This window comes from Marmota flaviventris, chromosome 1 (genome assembly GCF_047511675.1).
Source record: "Marmota flaviventris isolate mMarFla1 chromosome 1, mMarFla1.hap1, whole genome shotgun sequence".
NCBI classification, from domain to species: domain Eukaryota; kingdom Metazoa; phylum Chordata; class Mammalia; order Rodentia; family Sciuridae; genus Marmota; species Marmota flaviventris.
Window position 1 is genome coordinate 170372578 of NC_092498.1, and position 27624 is coordinate 170400201.

The 27624-nt window shown below is 41.8% G+C and overlaps 1 protein-coding gene across 3 annotated transcripts in view; it reads left to right on the forward strand.

Moving 5' to 3' along the window:
• The window catches only part of Pxk (PX domain containing serine/threonine kinase like), a 75254-nt gene that overhangs the window by 16792 nt on the left and 30838 nt on the right, over positions 1 to 27624 (forward strand). For all 3 annotated transcript variants that reach the window (XM_027951312.2, XM_027951314.2, XM_071619121.1), the window contains exons 2-5: positions 10533 to 10583; positions 12874 to 12921; positions 20158 to 20344; positions 26987 to 27064. In XM_027951312.2, coding sequence (XP_027807113.1) covers positions 10533 to 10583; positions 12874 to 12921; positions 20158 to 20344; positions 26987 to 27064 — 364 coding nt within the window. The remainder of the gene's footprint in view (positions 1 to 10532; positions 10584 to 12873; positions 12922 to 20157; positions 20345 to 26986; positions 27065 to 27624) is intronic.

The following is a 27624-nucleotide window of genomic DNA, read 5'->3' on the forward strand; positions in this document are numbered from 1 at the left end:
GCAGATGAAACTGCGATAAATAATGACAATTTAGCAAAGCAAGAAGTAATCATTAATTCGAAGTGAAATATTAAAGACTGTAAGCCGCGAGGCAGGTGGCCAGTGAGCTGAGCGGAAGTTCTATAAGCCGATTCTGTTATGAGAATTTCTTCAGAAACCTTGTTGTCCTTTGGCATGATGCAGACTTCTGCTTGTGAGGTGCAGCTGCTGTGCTGTGTGACACTGATTTTGAACATTAATTCTATTTTTATTTTTTAAAAATTTTTGCTGGGGATTGCCTCGTGCACACATGCTAGGCAAGCACTAGAGCAGTGAGCAACACCCCTAGCCCTCAGCACTAATTCTTATAAAGGAGTGGTAAGTCTGAGGCTGGGAGAGCCCATGGGAGTTTTCTCGAGAGTGCCATTTGACTCTACCTGTTGTAGGTGTATAGGCTTCCTCCTCCTGAGAATGCAAGGTCAGTCAGCTAATACCCATCAGCAGGTATTTGCTGTGCTTCTACCATTGGCCTGACATTGTGTTCAAGTGTTATTTAGAACACAAAGAAATGTGTGATTGTAGCTCTTGAAAAACTTAATTCAGTTGGAAAGATCCCCCTCCCCAAATGTAGACAGACATAGGACAAAAATAGCAATAACGTTTAAAAGGTAGAGCTTCCCAGGTTTTGAATAAGTAGAGCAGCAAAGCAAGGTGAGTAAGAATATTTATGTTCTAAAGAGTCTGACAGAGGAGGGTTGAATAGAAAGAAGGGTTAGGTCAGTTTTATCAGAAGGTAGAAAAATGTGGAAGCTAGGCTAAAGAGTTTGGGTTTGTCCTGTGGCCAGTGAGGGTCATGGAAGATTCTAGAGCCAAGAAGTGGCATGGTGCTGGATGTCCAGAAAGGTTTTTAGCATTTATACACACACACACACACACACACACACACACCAGGGATTTAACTGAGCCACATCCCCAGACCTTTTTATATTTCATTTAGAGACAGGGTCTTGCTAAGTTATTTAGGGCCTCACTAAGTTGCTGAGGCTGGCTTTGAACGTGGGATCCTCCTGCCTCAGCCTCTGAGCCACTGGGATTTCAGGTGTGTGCCACCATGCCTGACTTGCTTTTAGCATTCTTTGGGGGCTTTTCCTATGAAGGGGAGGTTCCAGGAAACAAGTGGGTTTGAGAGTAACCCCAGAGGAGTGGTGTGGCTGGTGGGTACTAAAGACCAAAAGGCCCGCCCTATCCAGATCCACCATTGCTAGTCCAGGCATCCATCCTTCAGAGACTTGGTTCCCCCAGCTGCCAAATGAGAGTAGCAGTTCTTCCTTGTTCACCTCAAACAACATCATTTGATATTGTGGGTGGTGCTGTGGGAGCCACCACTATGGGGTCAAGTATGAGAAGCTCAGGTTAGGTGCATAGTGTACCCAAGAAGAGCAGAGTTGAGCCCTAGTGGGAGTCAGGGAGGGAAGGAAGTGAGTGGGGAGGAGTCCGGTGAGATGTGACGAGTGCTTGGTTCATTGGTTTCCTTCCTTCTGTGCAAGGGTTTTTATTTTCATAGTGTGGAGCTGCTTCCGATTTTGAAAGGTTTGAAAACAGTTGTTCTTACCCTAGCTGCACATCAGAATCACCTGGGGAACTTCTAAACCTATTAATACCTGTGCCCTACCCCAGACAAATTAAACTTGCATCTTTGGGAGTCAGGGCCCAAGCGTAGGGATTTTTTTTTTTTTTTTTTTTTAATGTGTGTATGTATGTGTGTGGTCTGGGTTCCGTAGAATGCAGCCGGTTTTGAGATGTCCTGCTTAGGTAGAGGTGGGTACAACGAGAATTATCTGTAAAACATCTCAGAACAGCCATACCATGTATTTCTGTATTTTGAGTCTTGGGCTAAATCTGATAGCTGTGCTGAAAGGGAAGAGAGAATTATGAGATTTAGGCTGATTTGTAGGTTTACATAAGTGTTGGAACTAGCTTCTCTAACACCTTTCTTTCCAAGTGGTTGTGTGAGGGTCAGTGGTAGAGCCTTGCCTAACATGTGTGAGGCCCTGGGTTTGATCCCCAGCAACACACACACACACACACACACACACACACAGGGATCTGTGTTTGTAACTTCACTAAAGTTTTCCAAAAATCTCATCAAACCAAGGCATCTTTGAGCAACTAGACAGTGAAATCCTAAATACCCATTTGGAAGCTCAGGAAACACAAAATGCTCATGGGGATACTTACTTGGAAAATGGCCTGTATTGGAAGCATTTATCATCAGCTGTGGAAATGATGCCCCCACTCCTGCACCCTCAGGTTGGTCAATAGGTTGGCATCATCAGAGGTGAACCAGCCAAATGCCATGCACTAGTGTGGACTCCTGTCTTTTAGGGCTGCAGAAAGAGACTGGCCTCACAGCTACCTAGGTCAGTGGGGGGTCACCAGCCTTGTTTGGAAAGTTGGAGGGACTTGGGAGTCAGCAGGACTTGGATTCCAGTTCCCAATCCGCTGCTTTTCAGCTGTGCAACATTGGGCAGCTCACTATATCTTGCTGAGCAGAGATCTGCCCACTTGGGTGGCTGCTGAGAAGGATTGAATAAGGAGCGGAAAGATTGAATAAGAAGCTTTTGGTTAGATGCTTAGCAAAGTTCTTAGCGTGTGGTTAGTGCTCCTTTGACATTAATCCTCCCTTCTCTTTCTTCCTCTAAGTCAGAAATCACATGGTACTAGTGCAGGTCCAATTTGAAAAACTTCAGCACCAAACCACAATGACTTGTCAAAAGACCCACATGCTCAGGCCTCCCTGGCATGCCAAGATCAAGGATGTGGTGTCAGAGGAGCCAGAGGGAGAGGGCCCTTTGGGGAAGTGACAGCATGGGGCAGAGTTGGTGGTGGTGACGCCTAGATACCTCTGACTCAGGGCTGCCCTGCAGGGCTGACAGCTCCCCTTTCCTGTGTCTTGGTCCCTGGTGGTTTAAGTCCTCTTGTACACACATCTTAGGTTCTGTTCCACATCAAAGAGGGCCGGAAGGATGGGCAGGTTCACTGGAGGATTCTGGGCTGCTGACTCCAGTTTGGGACATGGAGGCCTGATTTCAAAGACTAGGTTTTACTGGTCTCCAGGTTTTCCTCAGAGTTTGTCTCTGCTTGCAAGCAGTAGACAGCCATGCTGTTTTCTTTCAGCAGAAATTTGAGATGAAAGTATTTCCTTTTGGCCAGTATGGACAGTGGTATCAAGCAATCTTAAAAAATCAAATGTTTTTATTATTAGGGACCAACTTGCCCTTTGAAGTGGAATAAAAATATATCTGAGTAGCCGAGCACAGTGGTACATGCCTGTAATCCCAGCAGCTTGGGAGACAGAGGCAGGAGGATCCCAGGTTTTAAGCCAGTTTTATCAATTTAGCCAGGCCTTAACCAACTCTGCAGGACCCTGTCTTTAAATAAAATATAAAATAGGGCTGCAGATATGGCTCAGTGGTCAAATGCCCCTTGTTCCTATCCCCAGTACCAAAAAGAAAAAAAAAAAAAAATACACCACCAGTAGCCAAGTGCATTCCACAGGTAGATATGAATGTGCTACAGATGGTATTGCCTGTGGACTGTGGAACAAGGGCAGCTGATGACAGAAGTGACTCCTAACCTCATCCTGTGGCCTAGGCCTCTGTAGACTGAGGTGAACTGGTATTTTGGACCTTGGCACTTTGACATTTGGGGTCAGTTCTTTGTTATGGTGGCTGTCCTATTTGTATAATAGCATTCTTGGCCTCAGCTTATATTCCCTTCCCCTACCATGATAATCAAAAACTTCTCCAGACACCAGGTGTGGTGGTGAGCACATCTGTAATCCCAGTGACTTGGGAGACTGAGGCAGGAGGATTACAAGTTGGAGACCAGCCTCAGCAATTTAGAAAGGCCCTAAGCAACTTTGTGAGACCCTGTCTCAAAATAAGAAATAAAAAGGCCTGGGGATATGGCTCAGTGGTTAAGCACCCCTAGTTTCAACCCTCAATACAAAAAAAAAAAAAAAAAAAGTCTTTAAATGTCACCTAGGAGCAGAATCACCCTTTTTTTTTTTTTTACCACCCTTCCCCTACTCCCTTTTTTTTTGAGGACACTGACTTAAACATATTTTGAGTCTCTTGGCAGAAACAGTAACTAGAATGTCATTTTGGGACGTCATGACATAAGGACCCAAGCACTGTTTGTAGCTACGGCTTCCCTTCTGCCAGATACTGCCCCAATCATTATTGGGGGCTATTTTGCAGCCAAGTTTATATTTTTAAAAAACCTCAACTACATGTGTGGAGAGGGAAGGAGCGGCCTGCAGTGCCTTTCTGGACAGACTACACATTTCTTGATGAGAGTTCTATCCCCAGCATGAACCAAGCTCAGACTGTGAACATGAGAGTCCTTTATTCACGTTCACAGGTGGTAACAACATCTTATAAAACACATGTCCAAACTTTGAACTGAAAAGTAAGTAAGGCAGGCCAGCAATGCCTAGCCAACACCTACCAACTGCCCAACACTGAGCTGGAATTTTAAAAATTCACATATTCCTCTGATAAATGAAGCAATGGATGCTCAAACTAATTTTTTTTTTATTGGTTGTTCAAAACATTACAAAGCTCATGATATATCATCTTTCATACATTTGACTCAATTGGGTTATGCTCAAACTAATTTTTGAAATTTAATATTTCCCCTTTTCCTTCCTTCCTCCCTCCTTCCCCCTCCCCCATCCTTCCTTCCTTTCATTCCCTCCTTCCATTATCCCCTCCCTCCTCCTCTCTTTCCTTCCCTCCCTCTCCTTTTCTTTTTTTCTTTTTTCCTTTCTTCCTTGAGATCAAACCCAGAGGCACTCAACCACTGAGCCACATCCTCAGCCCCTTTTATTTTTTATTTATTACTTTGAGACAGAGTCTTGCTAAGTTGCTTAGGGCCTCACTAAGTAGCTAGAAGCTAGCTTTGAACTTGTCATCCTCCTGCTTCAGACTCATGAGCAGCTGGGATTATAGGCATGTGCCACCCCAACCATCTCCCCCTCTACTTTAGACATCAAAAGAAAAATCTGTGTGTATTGTTAGGAATTACTCAATTAAATGTGCTAATTTAGATCTCTACTTATTAGAAATATAAAAGGTCAGAAAATTTGGCAGTGTAACAGCCCAGAGCAGAGAACAGTTCAAAGCCAAAGGACTGATTTCCCAGTGTAAGACTGTCAGATATTTTTAGCATTTTGTTTTTATATATTCAGAATTAATTGCATTAGTGTGTTGCTTAAGAAATTTGCCATACTACACAAATCAGTTTTGAAATAATTATTTTATAACCCCATATGAAACCCCCTAAGTGTGGCACCAGGTACACAGTTGTTGTTTCACTCATAATAATTGAGTGAATCTTGTTGAATATACCTTTTTTTTTTTTTTTTGGTACCAGGGATTGAACCTAGCAGCACTTAACTACTAGGCCACATCCCCAACCCTTCTTATTTTTTATTTAGAGACAGGGTCTCACTAAGTTGCTTAAGGCCTCATTAAGTTGCTGAGGCTGACTTTTTGACTCGAAGTCCTCCTGCTTCTGCCTCCCAAGTCACTGGGATTGCCACTGCACCTGGCTATACTGTCCTTCACATATAGGCAGAAGTTTCTGCTTCTGTGGACTTTATCAGCCTTTGCTGATAGAATGGAAATGAATGGTAGTGTAATAAGGTCAGTTCTAAAATCCAGTTGCCAGGTTAACAATGCTTCTTTGGCTTTATTTTCTAAATAATCTACTTAAGTCAGTGAGATTAATTCAGTAGAAAAGATTTGTGGAGTACTGTATTGAACATTTGTTGAGTAGTGACTAAGTAATGCCTAATTCATTCCACCCAAAATTAGTATAACAGTTCTGAGCATTTGAAGACAAAAAATGTTAACATTCTTTATGTGATTTAATCCATACCTTGTGAAATCCTTGTTTGTCTCTGTAGGAGGTTGTACTGAGTCTGGGTTTCTTTCTTATTTATTAATAAGAATTACCTGGGGAGGCTATTAAAACTTCTAATACCTAGGTTGTGTGTGTGTGTGTGTGTGTGTTTCCTAGAGATTCTGATCTAACAGATTTGATGCAGGCCTGGGAATATATTCAAATACACCACCTTGCCTGGTGATTTTTATGATTGGGCAGGTTTGAGGGTCAGGAGATTTGTTTTCTTTGGGAAATGGCCTTGATGCATATCTATTATATCTTTTTACTTGTTAATCATAGTCTTTCATAGCTGACTGGATATGAAATGCATACTTTGAACACTAAAAATCATAGTCTTCTGACTAATAGACATCTAGTTTTGAATGTCTGCATTTTGCTTAGTTTTAAATTAAACTTTATATTTGAGATAATTATAGATTCATGTGCAGCTATAAGAAATAATGCAGTGTGATCCATATACCCATATACTTCAATTTCCCCCAATTATAGCATCTTCCAAAAACTATAGTATGACACAATCACGATATTGACCTCGATGCAAAATAGAGAACATTGCCATCCCTCATTTGGTCCTTCTACAGACACATCCACTTCCCTCACCCACCTAGCCCCTATCCTCGCCTTAACTCTTAGCAACCACTACTCTGTTCTTCATCTCTATAATTTTGTGATTTCAAGAAAATGATATAAATTGAATCATTCAGAATATAACATTATGGGATTAGCTTTCTTCACTCAGCATAATTCTCTGGAGAGTCATCCAAGTTGTGTGTATCAATATTTCATTCATGTTTGTGTGTAGTATTCCATGGTATGGATATAGCAGAATTTAACCACCCATTGAGAAAGATCTGTCTGTTTCTCCTTGGGCACTATCAGTAGTCAAACTACTATGAATATAGACATATAATGGATATTCATATACTTACTTTTTTGGGGAGGAGGGTACCAGGAATTGAACCCAGAGATACTTAACCATTGAGCCCCAACCCCAGAAATTTTTATTTTTTATTTAAAGACAGGGTCTCACTGAATTGCTTAGGGTCTCACTAAATTTCTAAGACTGGCCTTGATCTCAAAATCCTCCTTCCTCATCCTCCCTAGCCACCGGGATTGCAGGCGTGCCACTACACCCAGCATATACTTACTTATTGATGCAAAGGACTTTTGTACCCTGAGGCCCTGTTAAAATTAATTATTAATTTAAGGAAGTTTTTTGTAGATTCCTTGAGATTTTCTACATAGATTATCATGCCACCTGCAAATAGAACCTGTTTATTTCTTCCATTTGATCCATATACTTTTTGGAACTGTGTTGAATGAGAACAGTGAGCACAGACATCTTGCCTTGTTCCTATCTTAGTGGGAAATGTTGTCTTTCACCATCCAGTGTGTTATCTCTAGGAGATTTGTAGAAGCTTTTTATCAGATTGACAAAGTTATCCTCTATTCCTATTTTTCTGAAAGTTTTTATCATGAAAGGGTGCTGAATTTTGTCAAACAGTTTTTCTGTATCTTTCTTTTTCTTTTTTGGTACCAGGGATTGAACCCAGGGGTGTTTAATCCTTGAACCACATCCCCAGCCCTTTTTTATTTTTCATTTTGAGACAGGGTCTCTCTGAATTGCTTAGGGCCTTGCTAAATTGCTGAGGCTGACCTCCAACTTGCAACCCTCCTGCTTCAGCCTCCAAAGTTGCTGGGATTATAGGCATGTGCCACCATGCCCAGCTTCTGCATCATCTTATTAGTTATAAAGATAGCAAATTTATCCACTTCATATTGGGTGAGTCCTTAGTGGTTTCGAGGAAGTGGTCTGTTTCATCTAAGTTGTGATTTTTTTTCTTCAGCTCATTATGGCAGATTTTATTGATTGATTTTTGAATAATGAATCAGCTTTATATCCCTGGAATAAGCTCGTATAATATATGTATATCTGTCTATATGTACACATATATTTTCTTTACATGCTAGGCAAGTGCTCTACCATTGAGCTACTTCCTCAAACCTCTTTTTACATATCGTTAAGTTCTATTTGCTAATATTTTGATAAGACCAGGCATGGTGGCACATATCTGTAATCCCAGCAGCTCAGGAGGCTGAGACAGGAGTATCATGAGTTCAGTACGAGCCTCAGCAAGGGCAAGGCTCTAAGTAATTCAGTGAGACTCTGTCTCTAAACAAAAAATACAAAATAGGGCTGGGGATGTGGCTCCGTGGTAAAGTGCTCCTGAGTTCAATCTCGGGTACAAAAAAAAAAAAAAAAAAAATTGGTAAGGATTTTTGAGCCTATGTTCATGAATGATATTGGTCTATAGTTCTTTTTTGTAGCATCTTTAGTTTGAGGTAGGGTAATACTAGCTTCATCAAATAAATTGGGAACTACTTCTTCCACATCTGTTTTCCAGAAGCATTTGTGTAGAATGGGTGTGAATTTTTAAACATTTGCAGAATTCTCCCATGAAAGCTTCAAGCCGAGATAATTCTTTGGGTGGAGTTTTTACATTATGAGTTCAACTTTCTTATTAGTTATAAAGATAGCAAATTTATCCACTTCATATTGGGTGAGTTGTGGTTCTTAGTGGTTTCGAGGAAGTAGTCTGTTTCATCTAAGTGGTCGAATTTCCGTGGGTAGATGTGTTCATGTCACCCTCTGATCCTTGCAGAGTCTGGAGTCTGAGTGACAGCCTGTTTCATTCCTGATGTCTGTCATTTGTGTCTTACCTCTTTCTTTCCTGTCAGCTTTATTAGAAGTTTGTCAAGTTTTTGGTTTTGTCAAAGAATTGGTTTTTCATTTCACTGGTTTTCTCTTTTCAAATTTCATTGATTTCTGCTTTTATCTGTATTTTATTTTCTTCCTTTTCCTTGCTTCAAGTTGATTATGATCCTTTTTTAGGCTCTTGGGGCAGAGCTTGGAGTATTGATTTGATACTTTTTCTCTTTTCTTACAAAAGCATTTAGTGCTTAAATTTTCCTTTCAGCACTACTTGAGCTGGGTCTCCTAAATTTTGCTCTGTTGTTGTAGCAGAGGAAAAGTTTCTTCAGCTCTCCTAGAGTTCCTGACTATGTCTGAAGAAACTGACAAATCAAATTAATAGGAAAACATAACAAATTTGTTTAATCATTTTACATGACACTGGAGCCTTCGGAAAAATGAAGACTCAAAGTCTCAAGGAAAACTCTTCCCCTACCCTCAACACTAGGACAGGGGATAGAACCAGATGCTCTATCACTGAGCTACATCCCCACCCCTTTTTAAAATTTTTGAGATAGAGTCTCTTTAAGTCTTTGAGGCTGGTCTCAAACTTGCAATCTCTTGCCTCAGCCTCCTCTCACTGGGATTACAGGCATGGGCCATTGTGCCTATCAGAACTATTTTTATGATTAGGTTCAATGAAGAATGAATAGCCATTTAGGCATGTGATTGGACATATATGTTCTATAGTAAAAGATTAAATGGGAAAGCCCTGCGAGGCTTAGTTCAGATCCTTCTTAGCCTTTCTCTGTGGCATTCCTCCCTCCCAGGTCAAGAGCTGAACCCTTCTGACATGAGGATCTTGTGAGCTATTATTAGACAAGGTAGATCAAAGAATTTCTTTACAGCCACACAAACATTTAGGAGAAGGATGGTGTAATATTTTTAGGTTTTATAACTGGCTTTTGGAGGAGAGGGGCTCTAGTTTCTGTGGCCTCCTCTGGGGGAGGAAAAGGGCAGGAGACAGATTTTGCTTCTGGTCATTTCCCTCAGTTCAAAGTATTTAATAGAGCAAGGCACCATAATTTGGGGTGTCTTGTTCTGAGCCCAAACATTGTGTTATTTTTCTGTTCAGTGGTTTTTTTTTTGTTTGTTTGTTTTTCTCTTGAGATTTCATCTTTGACCCCTGGATTATTTAGAAGTATGTGATTTAGTTTTAAACTGTTTGGAGATTTTTCCCTATCTTTGTTATTGGTTAAGCTTGGTGAGATTTTTCTTTTTTTTAAGGCTCAGGATGTGGTCTGTATTGGATATGCTGCATGGTCACTTGAAAGAAAAGAATGTGTATTCTTCTGTTATTGGATGGAGTGTACTACAAATGCTAATTAAATCCAGTTGGTCGACCGTATTCTTAGGTTTTTCTATATCTTAACTGATTTTCTGTTTAGTTATTCCTGCCACATCCCTACCATTTTTTATATTTTATTTAGAGACAAGGTCTCACTAAGTTGCTTAGGGCCTCCTTAAGTCACTGAGGCTGGCTTTGAACTTTCAGTCCTCTTGCCTCAGCCTCCTGAGCTACTGGGATTATAGGCGTGCCCTTCTGCACTTGGCTCGCTCTCTTTTTCAGTGCTTGGTGTTGAACTTTGGGACTTGCCCATGCTAGGCCAGCTCTGTACCACTCAACTACATCTCCTGTCCAATAAGCGGAAAGATTTTGAACATTATGGTGATGCTCACAAAGTTTCAGATTTTGGATATTAGATTTGCAGGCAATAGCTCATCTTGTTGTTTTCTTTGCTCTGAAGTCTACTTTATTTGACATTTTTACTTGTTTCTGATTCTATGGTTTTATAACTGAGGCTCTTCCTCTCTCCCCCATCTTTAGGAATATATCATTCGGGTGCAAAGAGGAATTTCTGCAGAAAACAGCTGGCAGGTAAGCACTTTTTATCAACTAGAAATATGTTTGAACTTGTCACCAAAACCCTGACTTAGGCCATCTAAAAACTAGAAAAGGGGCTGGGGATGTGGCTCAAGCGGTAGCGCGCTTGCCTGGCATGCGTGTGGCCTGGGTTCGATCCTCAGCACCACATACAAACAAAGATGTTGTGTCCGCCGAAAACTAAAAAATAAATATTAAAAAAATTAAAAAATAAAAACTAGAAAAGCAGAACATTTATAAATATAAATCATATTCTTTTAGCTATAAGCTGTTAGCTTTCCTTCATTTAAATGTTTTTTCTTTATTGCTACTTATTAATTATACAGAATAGTGAGTTTCATGGTGGAATATTCAGATATGCATATAAATAAGTACTTCCCCCTTATTCTCCCATCCTGTCTCCTAGGTACCCTTCCTCTACCCTAATGGAAACCTTTGACTTTAAAACAAGTATTATAAAAAGTTTTTCTGTTCCCAGTTGTTTGGTTATATTATATACAGTGTTGCCAGAAAGAGTATCTAGGAATTTGTTTTCTGGCTCAAACCAGAACAAGCAGGACCCCTACAGCCATGATTCAGGTGGGTGGGGTTAGAGGGAGTTTAGTTCACAGAAAGGGGAGTCAGTGTCCTGACTATTGTACAGTCAGGTCACTGCATTTTATGGATGCCCAAGTCCACTCCTGGGCCACTCCTAGTGCTAGCTCCCCCACTGTCCTTAAGGGAGGGTCTTCTTGGAGCCCCCAGCTCTGCCGTCCCCAGTGGTGGCTTCAGAAAGAAAACATTTTCTAGACAGATCTAGAAGTCTTTCCCATTCCAGTTGACTTGTCGTTCTGAATGGGGCCATTTCTTTCCTGTTTGCTTCTGTCTTGGTTTTGCAGTGTTGGGGTTTGGACACACCAGGCAATTGCTCTACCTCTGAGCTATGTCCCCAGCCTCTATTGTTTTAATAGTTATATGTACCATTCCACCTCTTTCCAAAAATGTAAACTTGTCCTTCAGAGCTCAGCTTGAACTTGATCTTCCACCATATGCAGTTACTTACTTTCTTTCTTTCTTTTTTTTAATACCTTTATTTTATTTTTATGGGTGCTAAGGATTGAACCCAGCACCTTGCATGTGCTAAGCAAGCGCTCTGCCACTAGCCACAACCCCAGGCCCCCTCATGCAGTTTCTTGTCTCCTCCCATGCAGTCTGACCACAGTGGCCACACTCAAATCTTTCCTTTGCCTAGAATTTTAAATTGCTGTTTCTTTAAATAATTATTTCATTTAACATCTATTGAGCATATTAAGGGTTCAGCACTGCTTCAAGTGCAAATGCCTTAATATTCACTTAATCCTTTAAAACCAGTCCTGTGTAGTAGAATTACCCCTTTTTTACATTTGAGAGCTTAAGTAACTTGTCCAAGGTCACACTTAGATGTTTGGCAGAATAGGTTTGAATTTTGCATAATCTCTGGGGGCAGCCACTGTACAATTTTTGCTTTTTTGCTCTTATCAGAGATGGCCTTAAATTTAACTTTTTCATGTGGATGTAGCAAGCAGTACCAACAGCAAGGTCCTACCAGAAAAATCATGCGGGGAAGCAGTTTTCTAGATCCAAAGCATTAGCAGCCTGGGAGAGCTGGGCGAAAATGGACTCTTAGGCCCACTCTACACCTACTGAATTAGATTATTCCTGAGAGAGATTCTGGATATTCCCAGGCAATTCTTCTGTATACCAACATTTGACAACCCCAATAAAGGCTGAGAGTGGATCTATTCAAAAGCGAAATAATCCCTTACCAAGAACCTTGGAATGACTAGTGGCATCAGTACAACTAAGAAAGAATGTAGACAATGAAAGGTGGACTGTCTGCCAAGAGGGAAAGCCTGAGAAATCAGGTGAGATGTGGCAGTCTTTCCTGCAGGTGTAATCCAGTCTCCAGAGTGATAGGCTATCTCCTTGGGAGTTTGATCCAGGGGAAGGATAATATGGCCTCAGAACTGTACCCTTCGTTTTGAGACTAAGCTTAGTAAAACTTCATTTATTTACTAATTTTGAAAATCATTAATTCATGTACTTGTTAATGTCTTGTAAGTTTGCCTGGCATTAACCAGTTTCCCATAGCCCAGCCAATTCAGGGCTTGTTTTCTGAGCCTGTCAAATAAAACAGAGGAAGCCCAGGAGGTCCTCCTCCTCTTAGCATAAGGGCCTCAGCACTGGAATGCCAGTAAATAGTTCATAAGGCAATGGAAAGAGATGTCTTTGCAGAATCAAAACACTGTTGTCTTGTCTCTTACAGATTGTTAGAAGATACAGTGACTTTGATTTACTGAACAACAGCTTGCAGGTAAGTGTTTTGAAACTCTAGTGACACACATTGCTTGGGGTATCTTAGAAACTGGTTGGAAATGGTGTGTTTGTCAGCTTCCCATCATTACAACAAAATACCTGAGATAATCAGTTATAAAGAGGAAAGGTTTATGGTAGCTCTCAGTTTGGGGGATTTCAGTCCATAATCAGTTGGCCCTATTGCTTTGGCCTGCCTTACTGCCGGGAGACAAGAGAAAACATGACAGGGGGGCAGGGTCTCATACTCCCCTTCAAGAGCCTATCCCTAGTGACCTCTCAACTAGGCCCCACCTCTTAAAGGTTTTACCACCTCTCAGCAGTGCCACCCTGGGGACAAGCCTTTAACACATAGACCTTTGGGGGACATTCACAGTCCAAACTACAGCAAACAGCAATATCAGGAACAAGAAATTAACAAATTTTCCTGACAAAGGAAATCAATTCATACTTTAAAGAGATGACGTGTGGCTCTAAAAATAAACTTTTGAGAAGGGACTTGTGATTTATAATTAATAGTCCCCTTGCAAGTGAGTCTCTTTGTGCCAGACCATATCCTTAATACAGCATAGGTGCTGATGTAGCATCCCCATTTCACAGATCAGGACTGGTTATTTGAGCTGGGACCCTCAAACTCTCCACTGGACTGGGCTGTATAGTTAGCCTCCCAGATCAACACCTAATAGTAACACCAGAGACAGCCTTTTTCAGTTTAACTTTTTTCTCTTAAATATGTATTTCTAAATCTCTCTGACGTGGATATTCTAACCTGATGGCCATAATGGAAAAAAGGATAAGCTGCAAAGTCTCGGTCTGCAAACAGCCAGTGCCTGTAGTGGTTGCAGGCAGGGTCCTGCAGGGGCTTGAGCACCATTAGAAGCACTAGCTGTGTCATCCCGAGCAGGGTGGTCTTCAAGCATGGTGGGTTACTGGAGACCACGGGGCCTGTGTCATTCCTCAGATTGGAGTGGTAACACAAGCCACTCTAGCTTGAACCAGAGAGCACGGTCTGGCCAGCTCAGCTGGGAGGCAAAGGGTTGCTGTGTTCATGGGCGAGCTGGCCATCAGCCTGTTTCCTGAGTGACCGCTGATGCCGTCCTCAAAGGTCAGGAGAATGGCTGGCTGGCTGGCAGGGAGGGACCGTGGTGCTTCTCTCCTTCCAAAGGCCACCTTTTATTGATTAGACTTCAGAAAATAGCATTTTAAGAGCCCGAACTTTACCGTTATTTACAACACCTACTGCCGAAAGCACAAGTGCCTTATTTTCCTTCTGGTAGAATTGGCCCAGCTATCTGCAAACCTGTGAGCAACTGCCATATTTGTCATACATTTGACACATGTTGTCCTTTTTTCCCGGGGTTGGGGGTGCTGGGGATCAAACCAGCAGCTTGGGCACACTGGGCAAGCTTTCTATCGCAGAGCCATATCCCAGTCCCTGTCTTTTTTTTAATTTTAATTTTAGTATGGCTAATTTAAATCTCTTGATAGAATATTGGCAGAGATTGAATTCTCCTCATTGATGGGCTTAATTGGTTTCATTTGTGGATTTTAATAGCGTATTCTTTGTGCTTAGATAAAAGCTAGGCCTGTGGTGACTTTGCAGATAAGCCACCAAGGTGCAGTTGATTCCAGGGGCAGATTTTCCCATCAAGTTCCCCCCCTGCAGCCATACAGTAATGTGAGCATCTTGGGAGTTAACCCTGGTCCTACCACGTGCTTCCATCTTTATTCACATATGAATCTTTGCCCAGTATTGAATGATCTTTATACAGCGTCTTTTTGTCACAGCTGAGTAAAGATTATGGAGAAATATTTCCAAAAATTGAAACTGACTCCACCTAGCCTCTGAGAACAGGGGTGGGGGGGAGGATTTTTAGGTCTTATTTCTCTTACTTTGGGGATGTAAGTTTGAATCTCCGTGATATTCAATTGTGGCCTTTTTAATGGAGCAGAATTTTATTTTTGTTTCAGTGTAATTTTCTCTTTTAAAATGGGCACTTTCAATGTGCATCTTATTTCAAATGCAAATACCCACATGTATTGATGTTGGCTTGTGTGGCGCAGAACACAGCCAGACAGCCTTTCAGTGGGAGGTTTTTCTTGATCCAAGTAAACAAACAGAAGAAAGAACATACAGCTTCTTGGCAACACAATAATTTCAAAACAAACTCCATAAAACAGACCAAAAAGACACCAGAACCGCATGATGAAACTGTGACCAGGATTTTCAGTGTCCAATTACTCATTCAACAGACAAATGAGTTTCTGCTGAAAAAAGAGAAATATAATCTGGTGGAGTGGTGTCTGAATCCAACAGGAACATACCTCGGTGAAACTAACAAAGCAGAATTATACGTGCCACACAATATGGTTACATGAAAAGTCGAGAAAAGAAGATTGAAAGGAATATGCCAATGGTGACCCCCAAGTGGTGGGATTATGCGTTATGTTATTTATACTTTTCCTTATAAATAAGCTCCTGTGAGCTGTAATAAGGAGAAAAATAGAAAAAGTCTGCATTTTCCAAAAATTCTGTAAGTGAACATATTTTGTGGTAACAATGAAGATGAATCATTTTATCTTAAATAAATGCAAATAAACATCAAATCAGCAACCATCTAAGGAAATAGCATAAAACAAAGACAAAGGAGCAGGTGGTTGAGATGATGGGAACCGGCAAAGAGGGAAGGAACACAAACTTTGTCCCTTAGACTTGGGGAGGAACCCAGACTGCCCCTTACTAACATTGAGAAGACCTCTGTCTGTCATTTCTTCTCTTAGCTCCTTTTTTTTTTTGGTCTTATTTTGGTACTGGGAATTGAACTCAGGGGTGCTTAATCACTGAGCCACATCCCCAACCCTTTTTTTTTTTATATTTTATTTAGAGACAGGGTCTCACTGAGTTGCAAGTGCCTCACTAAGTTGCTGAGGCTGGCTTTGAACTTGCTATCTTCCTGTCCCAGCCTCCTGAGTCACTGGAATTACAGGCATGGGCCACCATGCCCAGCTCCTCTTAGCCTCTTTTTCTCCATCTGAAAAGGGTTGAACCTGGTGATTTCCAAGGTCTCACATAACACCAGTGTTTTGTGATTTGAATATTCCTGCCCATCATTGACCTTGGAGAGACTTACTGTGCACTGGGAGGAAATTGGGACAAATTAAGGGTCCACTGAGAGCTTAGAACTCCCTAGAATACTAACTAGATGATTGAAGGTAGTCGGCAGGTCATTAAGAACTGATGATAGAAGTGAGAGAGATGAACGATTAATGTTGGATGTTTTGTTTTCATCCAGATCCAAGCTAGTTTTCTTGACACTGTGGTATAGTTTGTTGTGTCATTTAGAGGCCTCACTAGGCATCGGTCAGATTGTGGGCTCCGGGCCCCACCTCGGGCTGTCACTGTGAATGGAACTCAGGACTTATCTCTGGGCTTTGCTGTTCTCCTTTCTTTCTGAAAGGAACTCAGGGCAATCCAGAGGGCTAGTTAAAGGGGAAGGTAGTGAAAGAGAGGTGCTGAGGCCCTGTGAGGTGTCTAGGAAATCTGGGCTCCGTAACTTTATCACTGTCTGTGCTAGTGTTATTTCCCCTCCCTTCTAGTCATTGGCATTCTAGATTTTATATTCTGTGATTGGGAAGCATTCTAGAAAGTCTAAGAGAAAGCTGTAAGAGAAAATAAATGTCTCTTGAATGTTAATCTTCTATAAAAGGCAGTATTTTATCTTTTTTCTGGTACTGGAGATAGAACCCAGGGGCACTTCATCACTGCACTACTCCCCAGCCCTTTTTGTTTTTCATTTTCAGACAGAAACTTGCTAAGTTGCTGAGGCTGGCCTCCAACTTGTGATCCTCCTGCCTCTGCCAAATAGCAGGAATGACAGGCCTATGACACCCTACTGGGCAAAAGGCATTTAAAAATGACACATGTTGCATAGTTTTATACTTCTAGGAATATTAACCTGAGATCTTCACATAGGGCAGAAAAACTACCTCCAGCCTATCTGACATAGTAGGGACACTGTAATTGCAGCTGTTGGCAAAAGAACTCTGATGATTTGGAAAAAGTCATGGGAGGTTTAGGCAGATCAGTACATTTTCCTAGAGTAAAATGAAGCTTAGAAAAATAGACTGGTTGAAGCTTGGAAACCTAACAATTCAAGACAGCTATCAAATGCCTTCTTACATCCCCACCGTAAGTGAAAAATGGTGAAAATATTGGTGTTTGAACCTGATGACATTAGATATATATCCATTCTGGGTGTGGTAGGATGCAGTTGGTGCTGGTATGCGGTGGTGCAGGCCAGTAGGTTAATACTAGTTAATGGTAATTAAAAAAAAAAAAAAAAATCCTTGCTTCCCATATAATCAGTTTGAGAAGCAAAAGGTATTTTCTTGTTATTTAATTGGGAGGAAAAAGTAGTGAATGAGCATTATAAGCATCATAGTAAAGAAATAAAAATTAAGACTGTCACAGGAAATCTGACCGGATGGGCAGCCACCCGCCCCCCCAACTCCCCCCCCAACCAGGGATTGACCCATAGATGCATAACCACTGAGCCACATCCCTAGCCCTTTCTATATATATATATATATATTTTTTTTTTTTTTTTAATTTTTTTTTTTTTTTTTTTTAAGAAACAGGGTCTTGCCAAGTTGCTTAGAGTCTCACTAAGTTGCTGAGGCTGACATGGAACTTGTGATCCTCCTGCCTCAGCCTCCTGAGCAGCTGGGATTACAGGCATGCACCATCACTCCCAGATGCAGCCACCTCTTTCTGCCCTCTTGCGCCTTCCTGGGTCTGACTGTGTTATGGAGGAGGAAGCCAGGCCAAGGAGCAGCAGCAGTGGGGAAAGAGGCATAGTTAACACTGAGGATGGGAAGCTCTCAGCCAGGAGGAGTCATTCACTGCTAAAGTGTATCACAGAGAAAAGTGATAAGATTGCTCATTTTAACCTAGAAAACAAGGCAAATAAGAAAAAGAAGTCAGAGGATGGAGACAAAAGCTCAAGGAGAGAGCTTAAGCTGAAGGAATGGACAGAGAGGATGGCGCTCTCTCCACTGAGAAAGGCCACTCTCAGCAGGGACAGACCCCTGGGAGCATTTGTTGCCACAAAGGGAATTTTGAAGAGATAAGTAGAGAGTTGGAAGAAAAAGAGGTTCGGCAGCTTTTTGTGCTGTATTCTCCAAGTCATTCACTGCAAAAGCTAGCTTAACAGAGATTGGGAAAGTCCACAAATACTCCCATGTCTTCCTCAAGCACATAAAGAAGGCCTGTGTGTTAGTGGTGTCCTGGGACTTCCGTGTACTGCAGCTAATAACTGTGTTAGCGAGCAAACAGGATAGACTTTTTCAAGCAAAAATCATAGTTATTTTTCATTGTTTTGCATAATTTTCTTAGCTAAAAGATGATCTCTGAAAGATGAATAAAACTGTGTTTATGTAGTTATCTGAAAAAAAAAAAAAATTAACTTGCTCCAAAAGGTAGCTATTGTTAAGCCACCGTGTGAATTCTGCCAGACAATTTTTGTGCCTATATAAACTTATCTGTGGGCTTACACACACGCTCACACACACTCAAAATAAGATTATATCCTGCAATTTCATAGAATAGCTATATAAGAGGAAACATCTGCTACGTTTGGGTTATGTATTACCCTTGGTTAATACTTCATGTCCCTGATGAAAATAAAATGAAGTGATGAGCCTTGGATGTGGGATAGCTGGATGAGGATGCATTTTTATTTAGCTAATAAAGAAGCTGTCATTCAATAAAGGCTAATTGTATGAAAGAGGAAACCAACCTAAAACTGATAAGTTTGTTCTCTGGCAATAAATTGTGCCACGATAGAAAATTCGTTCTAATTTTGCTCTGATGTATTCTCATAATTACGTTGGAGAAATAGGCAATCAGCCAGCCTTTTCATCTCATCCAGTATCAACTTTAGGCTCTTCATCTGGCTGCATCCTTATTTGAAAACTGTAGAGTGGCACAGTCGCAGTTAGGCTGGCCCATACGAGTGGTCCAGATGACTTACTTTTCTGAATTCAAGGTGCCCTCCAGACCCTCCATCATTAATGCACACCACGTGGCTCTGATCTAAGCACTCACATTGAATGCACCTGAAAGTGACTTTGCTCCCCGAATTAAAATGCCAATTTGATACTTTGTTTTTTAAGTTTGAAAAATAGACTCAACATTTTAAATGATCTGGAAAATGATATTAGGTTGAGCACCTGCATTTACTTTTCTTTCCTCACCAAACCACTCTAGACAATAGTCAGTTGGTTTTATAAACACACACGTGCACACACACACACACACACACGCACATACCATCTCAAGGACAAATATAATAACAGAGAAGAAAACCACAACAAAATATTTTAGGTCGAAAATCCAATAGCTGAGAGCTCACTCATGAAGCAGATGGGGAAGGCACAATTTTGAGATGGGAAGCAGATAATTTTAAAAGGTCTTAGTTTACATCATAGAACCTCCAAAAGGTTTAGCAATTGTTATGAATATAACTATTATGAATATAATTTACCTAATATAAATATGATAATGATACACTAAAATTATAACCACATATGTACAGATGGGGATTGGATGTGTGTGGAGTAAGGTAAGAATTGTGAAAAAGAACTAATTTAATTTTTCCATAATGGGAAAGTACAGAAATTTCCCAAAAATGAGAAGTCAAGACATAGAAGACCGAGCAATATGAGCATTCCCCACTGCCAAAAGATTCGCAGAAAGAATTGAATGTGGCTGTTTCAGGATAGTGGAGAAGGGATTTCACCTGGTGGCAGAGAGAGTGGGAGACAAAGTACCACAGAACTGCCAGTAATAATTTTAAAAAAATTATTGGTTCTTTGCATTATGTTTATGTATAGCTTTGGTTAAATTTTTTAATTAGTTAATTTATTAACTTATTAATTAATTACTTAATTGTGGTGTAATTGAACCTAGGGCCTCACGCATGTTAGGCAAATACTCTACCATTGAGCTTCATCCCCAGCCCTTTTAAAATTTTAAAGTTACTATACTTCATACAGAATTTTATCAGTTCCAAGATACATAGTTTTTTTCCCCATTTTTATAATACCACTAAAATTAGGATGCATCTTAAAATCTATGTTATCTGAAATTTAATGAACTATGATGGCTTAGGATTCTGATATTGAATCTTACTAGTGGATGACATAAGTATAATACCTTTTTATTTTCTTTTTTAAGATTGCAGGACTAAGTCTACCTCTTCCTCCCAAAAAATTGATTGGCAACATGGATCGTGAATTCATAGCTGAGAGGCAGAAAGGTCTTCAGAACTATCTCAATGTTATCACCACAAATCATATTCTGTCTAATTGTGAACTGGTTAAGAAGTTTCTAGATCCAAACAACTATTCTGCAAACTACACTGGTAAGCCAAGGGATCTGTCCGCTGTGGTCACTCTGGGCACTATACTTAGCACATGGGGGAAGCTCTACTTCTAAACAGGGAAATGTGCACATTTGTAATAAGGTATTATTTATTTACAAAGACTTACTTGATTATAATTTAGATTTATAAGAACTTTATTTACTTGTAAAATGTTTGCATAGAAAAATAGGGAAGAGAAATTTTGTCATGTCTAATACTCACAATCTTTATTATCTTTTCTGACAGAACAGAGAGTATATAATCCACAGTGATGTACACAGTAATACAGTAATTTCAATTTCTTTTGGTATTTGGCTCTGTTTTTTTTTTTTTCAGGTACTGGGGGTTGATCCCAGGGATGCTTAGTCACTGAGCCATATACCTAGTCCTGTTTTGTATTTTATTTAGACATAGGGTCTCATTGAGTTTCTTATGGCCTCACCAAATTGCTGAGGTTTACTTTGAACTCTTGATCCTCCTGCCTCAGCCTCCTGAGCCACTGGGATCCCAGGTATATGCCACCACGTGCAGTTTGGCTCTGTTTTTATATTTACAATACATTGTGTATCTGTATTTTCCAGGGATTTATGTTAAACACAGCAATGATTCAGAAGGGTCCTTTATTTTTTTCCATGCTCCTGAGCCCCTCCAGTGCAAAGTATAGAGGGTACCTGAATCAGGATGTTACCAGGGGTCTGAGTTGAATGGCTTCTCTTCCAATACTGATTACACACAAAGCAGTATCAATAGGCCAAGCCTGATGCCAGTGGAAGGAGGAACAAGATATTAAGTACATTCTAGTGTGGACTTAAAGGACCAGTAGAAACCATTGCAGACCTGAACCCATGAGCCAAATTCAACTGATTGATTAAAGCCGAGCCCTGCTTAGAAGCTTTCTGTGTGGAACTCTTGGTATTGTTAATTTCCTTGCTAAAAGAATAGATTTTTGTCAGATTATTGGGTCTTCAAAACATTACTTTAAAAATAATTAGAGGGAGGCACTTTTTATTCCTATTTCAGAGAGGGGGAATTGAGGCTTATTTCTTGGGCACCAAACTCTTCTGTGTAGTGGAATCACTTGGGGGCTTTAAAAAGTTCCAGTGCCCAGGCCGCATGCTTGCCAATAAAATCGCAGTCCCTGCGGGTGGGGCTCGTGGTTTATAGAGCTGTCTGAGTGATTCCAGTACCCAGCCTGGTTGGAAAACCACAGCCCTTGAGTCTGGCTACTCAAAGTATGGTTCTCTGGCCACCCTGACTGCATCAGCACCACGCAGGCTTGTCAAAAGTGCAGAATTCAGGCCCCATCCCAGACCTGCTGATTCAGGATCTGCCTTGAACAGGTCCCCGGGTACACCTCGCGCACATTAAAGTGGGAGACATCTAGCTCTAGAAAAGGCTTGCCATCTTCCAGTTGAAGTTCTATACACGGCTAAGGAAAATGCCTTTTCAGAATAACCAAGAGAAGGAAAGTTTATTTCAAACTCACATTTACTATAACTTACAAAATCGTGCGTTGGGTTGTTATAAGGATTCCCTTCTTCTCCCTGCTGTTTTTTGGCATACAGAGGAGAAAAGACATCACAAGCAGGACTGGGGCTCTCAAGACAGCTCCAGTTTTGTCAGAGTAGCATCATTTGCAGCTTTCATTTCTCCACACTGCACCTCGATGGTTCCAGCCATGGTCAGCCGGTCATCTAGATTGGCTCATCAGATCAGCCCCAACTCTGTCCTATGTGTGTTTGTCTGCATCACTTCCTGAGTGTCTGTGGCTCTTGTCCTGCAGGCAGGCATCAAGGTGTAGCGCACATGTAAAGAAGCCATTCAGCCCACGCAGCCCACAGGTATCAGCCGAGTGTCGGGGAGGCAGGTGTGAGGCAGGCGCACTCTCTGCTCTCAGGGGGCTCGTTCTATAGGGGCATTGAGTCACAGTGGGGCTGTGCCAGCAGGAATCCCAGAGCTGTTGCACCAAGACTAATCTTTTTATTTATAGATGAGGAAACTAAGGTCACCAGAGAGGGACAGCCTGATCCAGTCTTGTACATTTGTGTAACTAAGTCTGATCTGAATTTTTTCAAGTTAAAATTCTATTTAGCTTCTGGAAGGTTGTTTGATCTCGGTTTCTCCTTGTACTGAACCTCCCCCACATGCTGTTACTGTTCTTCATCTTTCCCAACACCACAGCAGGGTAGGTGGTCAGGGTTCAAAGCAGATGTGGGCAGGGGTGTAAAAGGCCACCAGAAACTCCCACCAGAATCCAAAAGCTCAAGAGTCCAGCTGCTTCATAGAGGGCAGAGTCCTATAATGAAGCAATAGGTGAGGGGTGCTGTTTTCAGAAAGATGGTGATTAATTTCCGCCTTTGAATGAAATGTCAGAACTTGTCTTGGCTCTAGGCTGACTCACCAACGGCACCAGGAAAAGGAAGCCCACGCCAGCTCCACGGAGCCATTCCTGAAATACACCGTCTGACGTGGTTCCCAGAGGGCGCAGAGCACCACCCAACAGTGGCACTTCTCTATTCAGGGCCACTTCTCCCCCTGAGTGTGGATAATGGCCCTGTCTCTCCTCAGTTTTCTAATGGTCCATGGTCCCCACCCAACTTCACTGCAGCAGGATTTGAGTTTTGTGTTCAAGTGGTGGAAAGACCCACGCGGCCGCTCTTCCTGTTCAGTGCTCTGCCTGGGGTGAGAGTGCTTATTAGAGGGGGCTGTGCTGCCCACCCAGCTCCCCAGGATGGCTCCTCAGGAGCTCTCAGGACACCAGCAGCTGCTTCATGGCCTCCTGGAGTCCCCAGCCTGGGATTGTGGGACTTTCTTTCTTTTCTGGCTTTTTCCAAATGACCACATCCACAGAAGGGAACTGTAGGCCCTTAATACTCCGTGGGAGGGTTGTCAGGTGCTTGGGCCAGCTGTTGTACAAGAGAGGTGTCTCCTAGACCTGAGGAGTTTGTGTTGAGAACACACACACACACACACACACACACGCGCGCACACACACACACACACGCTCGTATCCATCTTGTTGACAAGCCCCTTCTGTCATTTAGAAGCCTCTGAGCTGTAGCCATCTTCCCATCTCAAACCTGCTCATCTCCTCACAATAAGAAATGCTGTTGCTTTTTTTAATGGTGCTGGGGATTGAGCTCATGGCCTTGTGCATGCTAGGCAAGTGCCCTACCCCCGAGCTACATCCTCAGCCCCCAGAGAAGACTTTAATGTCCACATAAGAGTCACTTGAACCAGAAATCAGGACACCTGGGCCCCGTTGCCACTTTTGTTGCGGGCAGCATTTCCCCTCTCTGTGCTCTGGATCCTGACCTGCAAAACTACAGGCCTGAGGAGGGAAGGCAGCGCTGAAGTCCGTCCAGTCCTAAGACCCCAGGAATCCCTTGAATAGGAGGGTACAAGGAGTGGGGACTGGGGGCTGGGGCTGGGCTATGATGTTCAGGACAAAAGCAGAGTGTCTGGGAGAGGCCACAAGCTTCTCTGAGACATGACACTGCCGGCCTGGTAGACTGGAGATTTGAAGCTCAGTAGCAGGGCTAGAAGAGCTCGTGTTTGTTCCCTGCTGTCATCCCACAGGGCTGGATCTAGAGTTCAAAGACTGCACACAGTGGGGGCATCTGGTACATCTGAGCTTCATGGGAAGCCCAGGATAGACTCAGAGGTCTGGCTCTGCATTTCCTATATTGGGCTTGTTCATCAGCACTCAGTGAGCATGTGGCTTCCCACATGTCAGTGCTAAGGAAATAGAGGACAGATGCCTTCCTTTCCATGGTTCACATCTATCAACCATATAATGAACCATTATTTGTATGTCATCAACTACTTACTGAGCACCTATTATATGCCAGGTGCTAAGCATTCAGCAAGGAGAAAGGAGTAGTCCCTCCACCTACACTCATCCATAAACCCAAGGCACTTACATAGGGAGATTGACAGGTGAAGATCTTGGCAGGTGAACACTGGGCAGCACCTTGAGGGAAGGATGGGGTGAAGGTTGGGAAGGGCAGATAGTCCAGACCTGGTGATGGAAGGGGGCTTTCCAGAGCAGCTGTTACCTGCAGTGAGACCTGAGGGCTAATGGAAGTGAGCCAGGCTGAGAGGCAGTGGCCGTTGCTTCAGGCAGAGCCCCCCAAGGGGAAGAGAAGTAGTAAATGGCTCTGGATTTTACCCAGATTAAGAGTTCCCTTCCAGCCAGTTTACAGTCTGGTGGAAGAGAGTCACCCTAATATAGGACAGACTATGGATAATTCCATAAGAAAGGGACAGAGAGCGCACTGGGAGCGTGCAGACAAGTCCTGGCTAGGGACAGCAAATTTGAGCTGAGCCTTGAGGAATAGATGGGCCAGGTAAAAAATGGGGAGGCACCATGGGAAGGCCAGCCTTTAGTGGCCACAGGAGGCAGACCTCGGGGTGCAGAGTAGGAGACCTCGAACATAGTGGGGGAAAAGACCAGAAAGATGAGGTAAGCCAGAGGTAGTCTGAACACGATGTTTAGCAGCTTGGGCTAGATTTGGTAAGGAAGTGGGGGCCAGTAAAGGCTTCTAAACAGAGGAGTGCTATTTAGGATTGAAACATGTTGCCTGAGTCTGGGGAGAGAAGGTGTTAAGATTGGGAGCATGGTAGCCATGGGGTTTATTGGACAATACATCACAGTTCAGTGGGAGGAAAGTGTCCTTTCTGCTCCTAAGGTAAAAAGAGAATCTGTTCCCTAGTCCTCAATTTATCATTAACAAATCCAGCATGTTCTATTTGTTCCCGCCTATGTCCCCACTCCTTAAACAACATATGGTATGCAGTAGCATAAATAAATATTGTTGACTAATGATGTTATAGGGAGTTATGAGTCACTGTTAGCTTTGCACAACTGTCCTTTCCAGTCTTTGGGATGACATGGTACTGTGTTGGAAAATTATTTCTCATGATCCTTCTCAAAGTTGATATGAATAATTTTCACTTAATTTCCTTTTATGCTTGCTTATTTGCAAGTTATTTTGGAAATACTAAAAACGCTTTATAGCAACATTAATTATAGAAAAGGTGCAAGGTTCCCAGAGTTGATAATAAAAATTTATATGCTTCTGCTTGTAAACGGTTCATTGTGCATTGGGGTAGTTACAACAAATGTAAATCGAGCCAATTTTGATTTGGGCACCCCGTGTTTTCTTCTGAGTGGATGTCATTGACACTTTACATATTGAGTTAATAAACAAATAGCTAGGAAATTGTTTTCTTCCCTGTCTCTCTTAACTCATAATGTACAGTAAAACATATCAGTAGAATGCTGTTTGTCAAGCTCTCTGCATAATTGGAGATGGGGTCATTTTGACATATGGAGAGTATTTCTGGCGAATCCCTCAGGCCTCACCAGTCTCCTTGGACAGCAGTTAGTGCTCAGCAGAGGTGGAATTCCACGGTGCATTGAGATGATGGCTGTTAGCTTCCAGGGATCTGAACTACTTTCATTTACTCCCTGCACTGAGAGGAAATGGCAACTTACAGATGTTGCTTTTTTGCAGGAAATGTAAAAAGCAGTTATTCTGATGGTTTCTTAATACAGTGGACTTTAAAGAACTTCCTGTTCTCATTGTCTTCTTCAAGGGGGAAAACATTGTCATGATAAGTGAACACCAGAGGAGGGGAGAAAGGATGGATTTTTTTTTTTTTTTTTTAATTTTCCCGTAAACAGGCACTCAGTGACTTCCCACAATAGAACCATGTTGTTACTGAACATAGATGTTTTTCTAAAACACTGGCTTTTATTTCCAGTATTTATTTAAGGCTAATCACTTCTTTGTTGGTGAAAGCTATAATTCCATGAGGAATGAAGATGGGATAAATATCACTTGGAACAACATTCAGTGCTGTTCCAGTCTGACCTTAGAATGTGTTTTGAGTCTTGTGCTTTGGTTGTGGTCTGGGGCATATATCAAATTCAGGGTTTAGGTCAGCTAGTTCACATGTTTTAGATTTTCCAGTTAAAAAATATATACGCATTTATTTTTTTATATCATTAATAATTACATTTTTTTTTTTTTGCTGCTTGATAAACTTTTAATTTGGGAATGAGTTTAGATTTACAGAGATGTTGCAATGGTATTACAAAGAGTTTCCGTATATTCCTGTCCTTCAATGTTAATATCTGATGACACACTTGTCAAAATATATTAATATTATCATATTACTTGTTTTTCTTTTTTAACTGAGGATTTAACTCGGGGGCACTTAACCACTGAGCCACATTCCCAGCCCTTTTTTACTTATTTTTCATTTGGAACAGGGTCTCACTGAGTTGCTCAGGGCCTCAATAAGTTGCTGAGGCTGGCTTCAAACTTGTCATCCTCTTGCCTTAGCCTCCCGAGCCGCTGGAATTACAGGCATATGCCACTGAGCCCAGCTCTCTTATTGCTATTAAACACATGTGTTACACAGATTTCACCAGTATTTCCACTAACGTGCTTTGGCTGTTTTAGGGTCCAGTCTAAAATCCCACATTGCTTTTGGTTGTCCTCTTCTTCCTCCTCCTCCTCCCCTTCTTCTTCCTGTTCTTTTTGTAATTTTTTCATTTGTGAGAATAATATCTGGAGCATATGGCCCTTTTCCTAATGTGTTTGACTAATGAGTTTCCACATGTCTTTGCAGAGATTGCCTTACAACAGGTCTCCATGTTCTTCCGATCAGAGCCAAAGTGGGAGGTGGTGGAGCCACTGAAAGACATAGGTGAGAAATCAGCAGCTCGATCCATTAAGGAGACAGGTCCCAGACCTGCATTCTTGGTCCTCTTTCTGTCAGATATCCCCAGATGTCCTAGGACTCTTCTTAGGTTCTGGGACTCCTTTTTCTTTTTGCATTCCTAATGCTTGAGGATGCGGTCCTTAACTTTTACTACTTAACGCATCTTAGGATTTGGATGGTAGTAACTTTTTGCACCCATCACTCTTTTTCTTTATTTTAATTAAAAAAAAAAAAAAACTTTAGTTGTAGATAGATGCAATACCTTTATTTTATTTATTTATTTTTATGTGGTGCGGAGGATCAAACCCAGTGCCTCACATGCTCTAGGTAACCAGTCTCCTCATGAGCTACAACCTTAGCCCCCGCCATTCAGGTTTTTTGTTTTGTTTGGTTTGGTGCTGGGGTTTGAACCCAGGGCCTTGTGCATTCGAGGCAATCACTCTACCACCTGAGCTATATCCCCAGCTACCATCCAGTTTTCATCTGTCTTTTTCACTTAATCCATTCTCTTACTACTTCCATGAATAATTTCTTTTTTCTTTTTT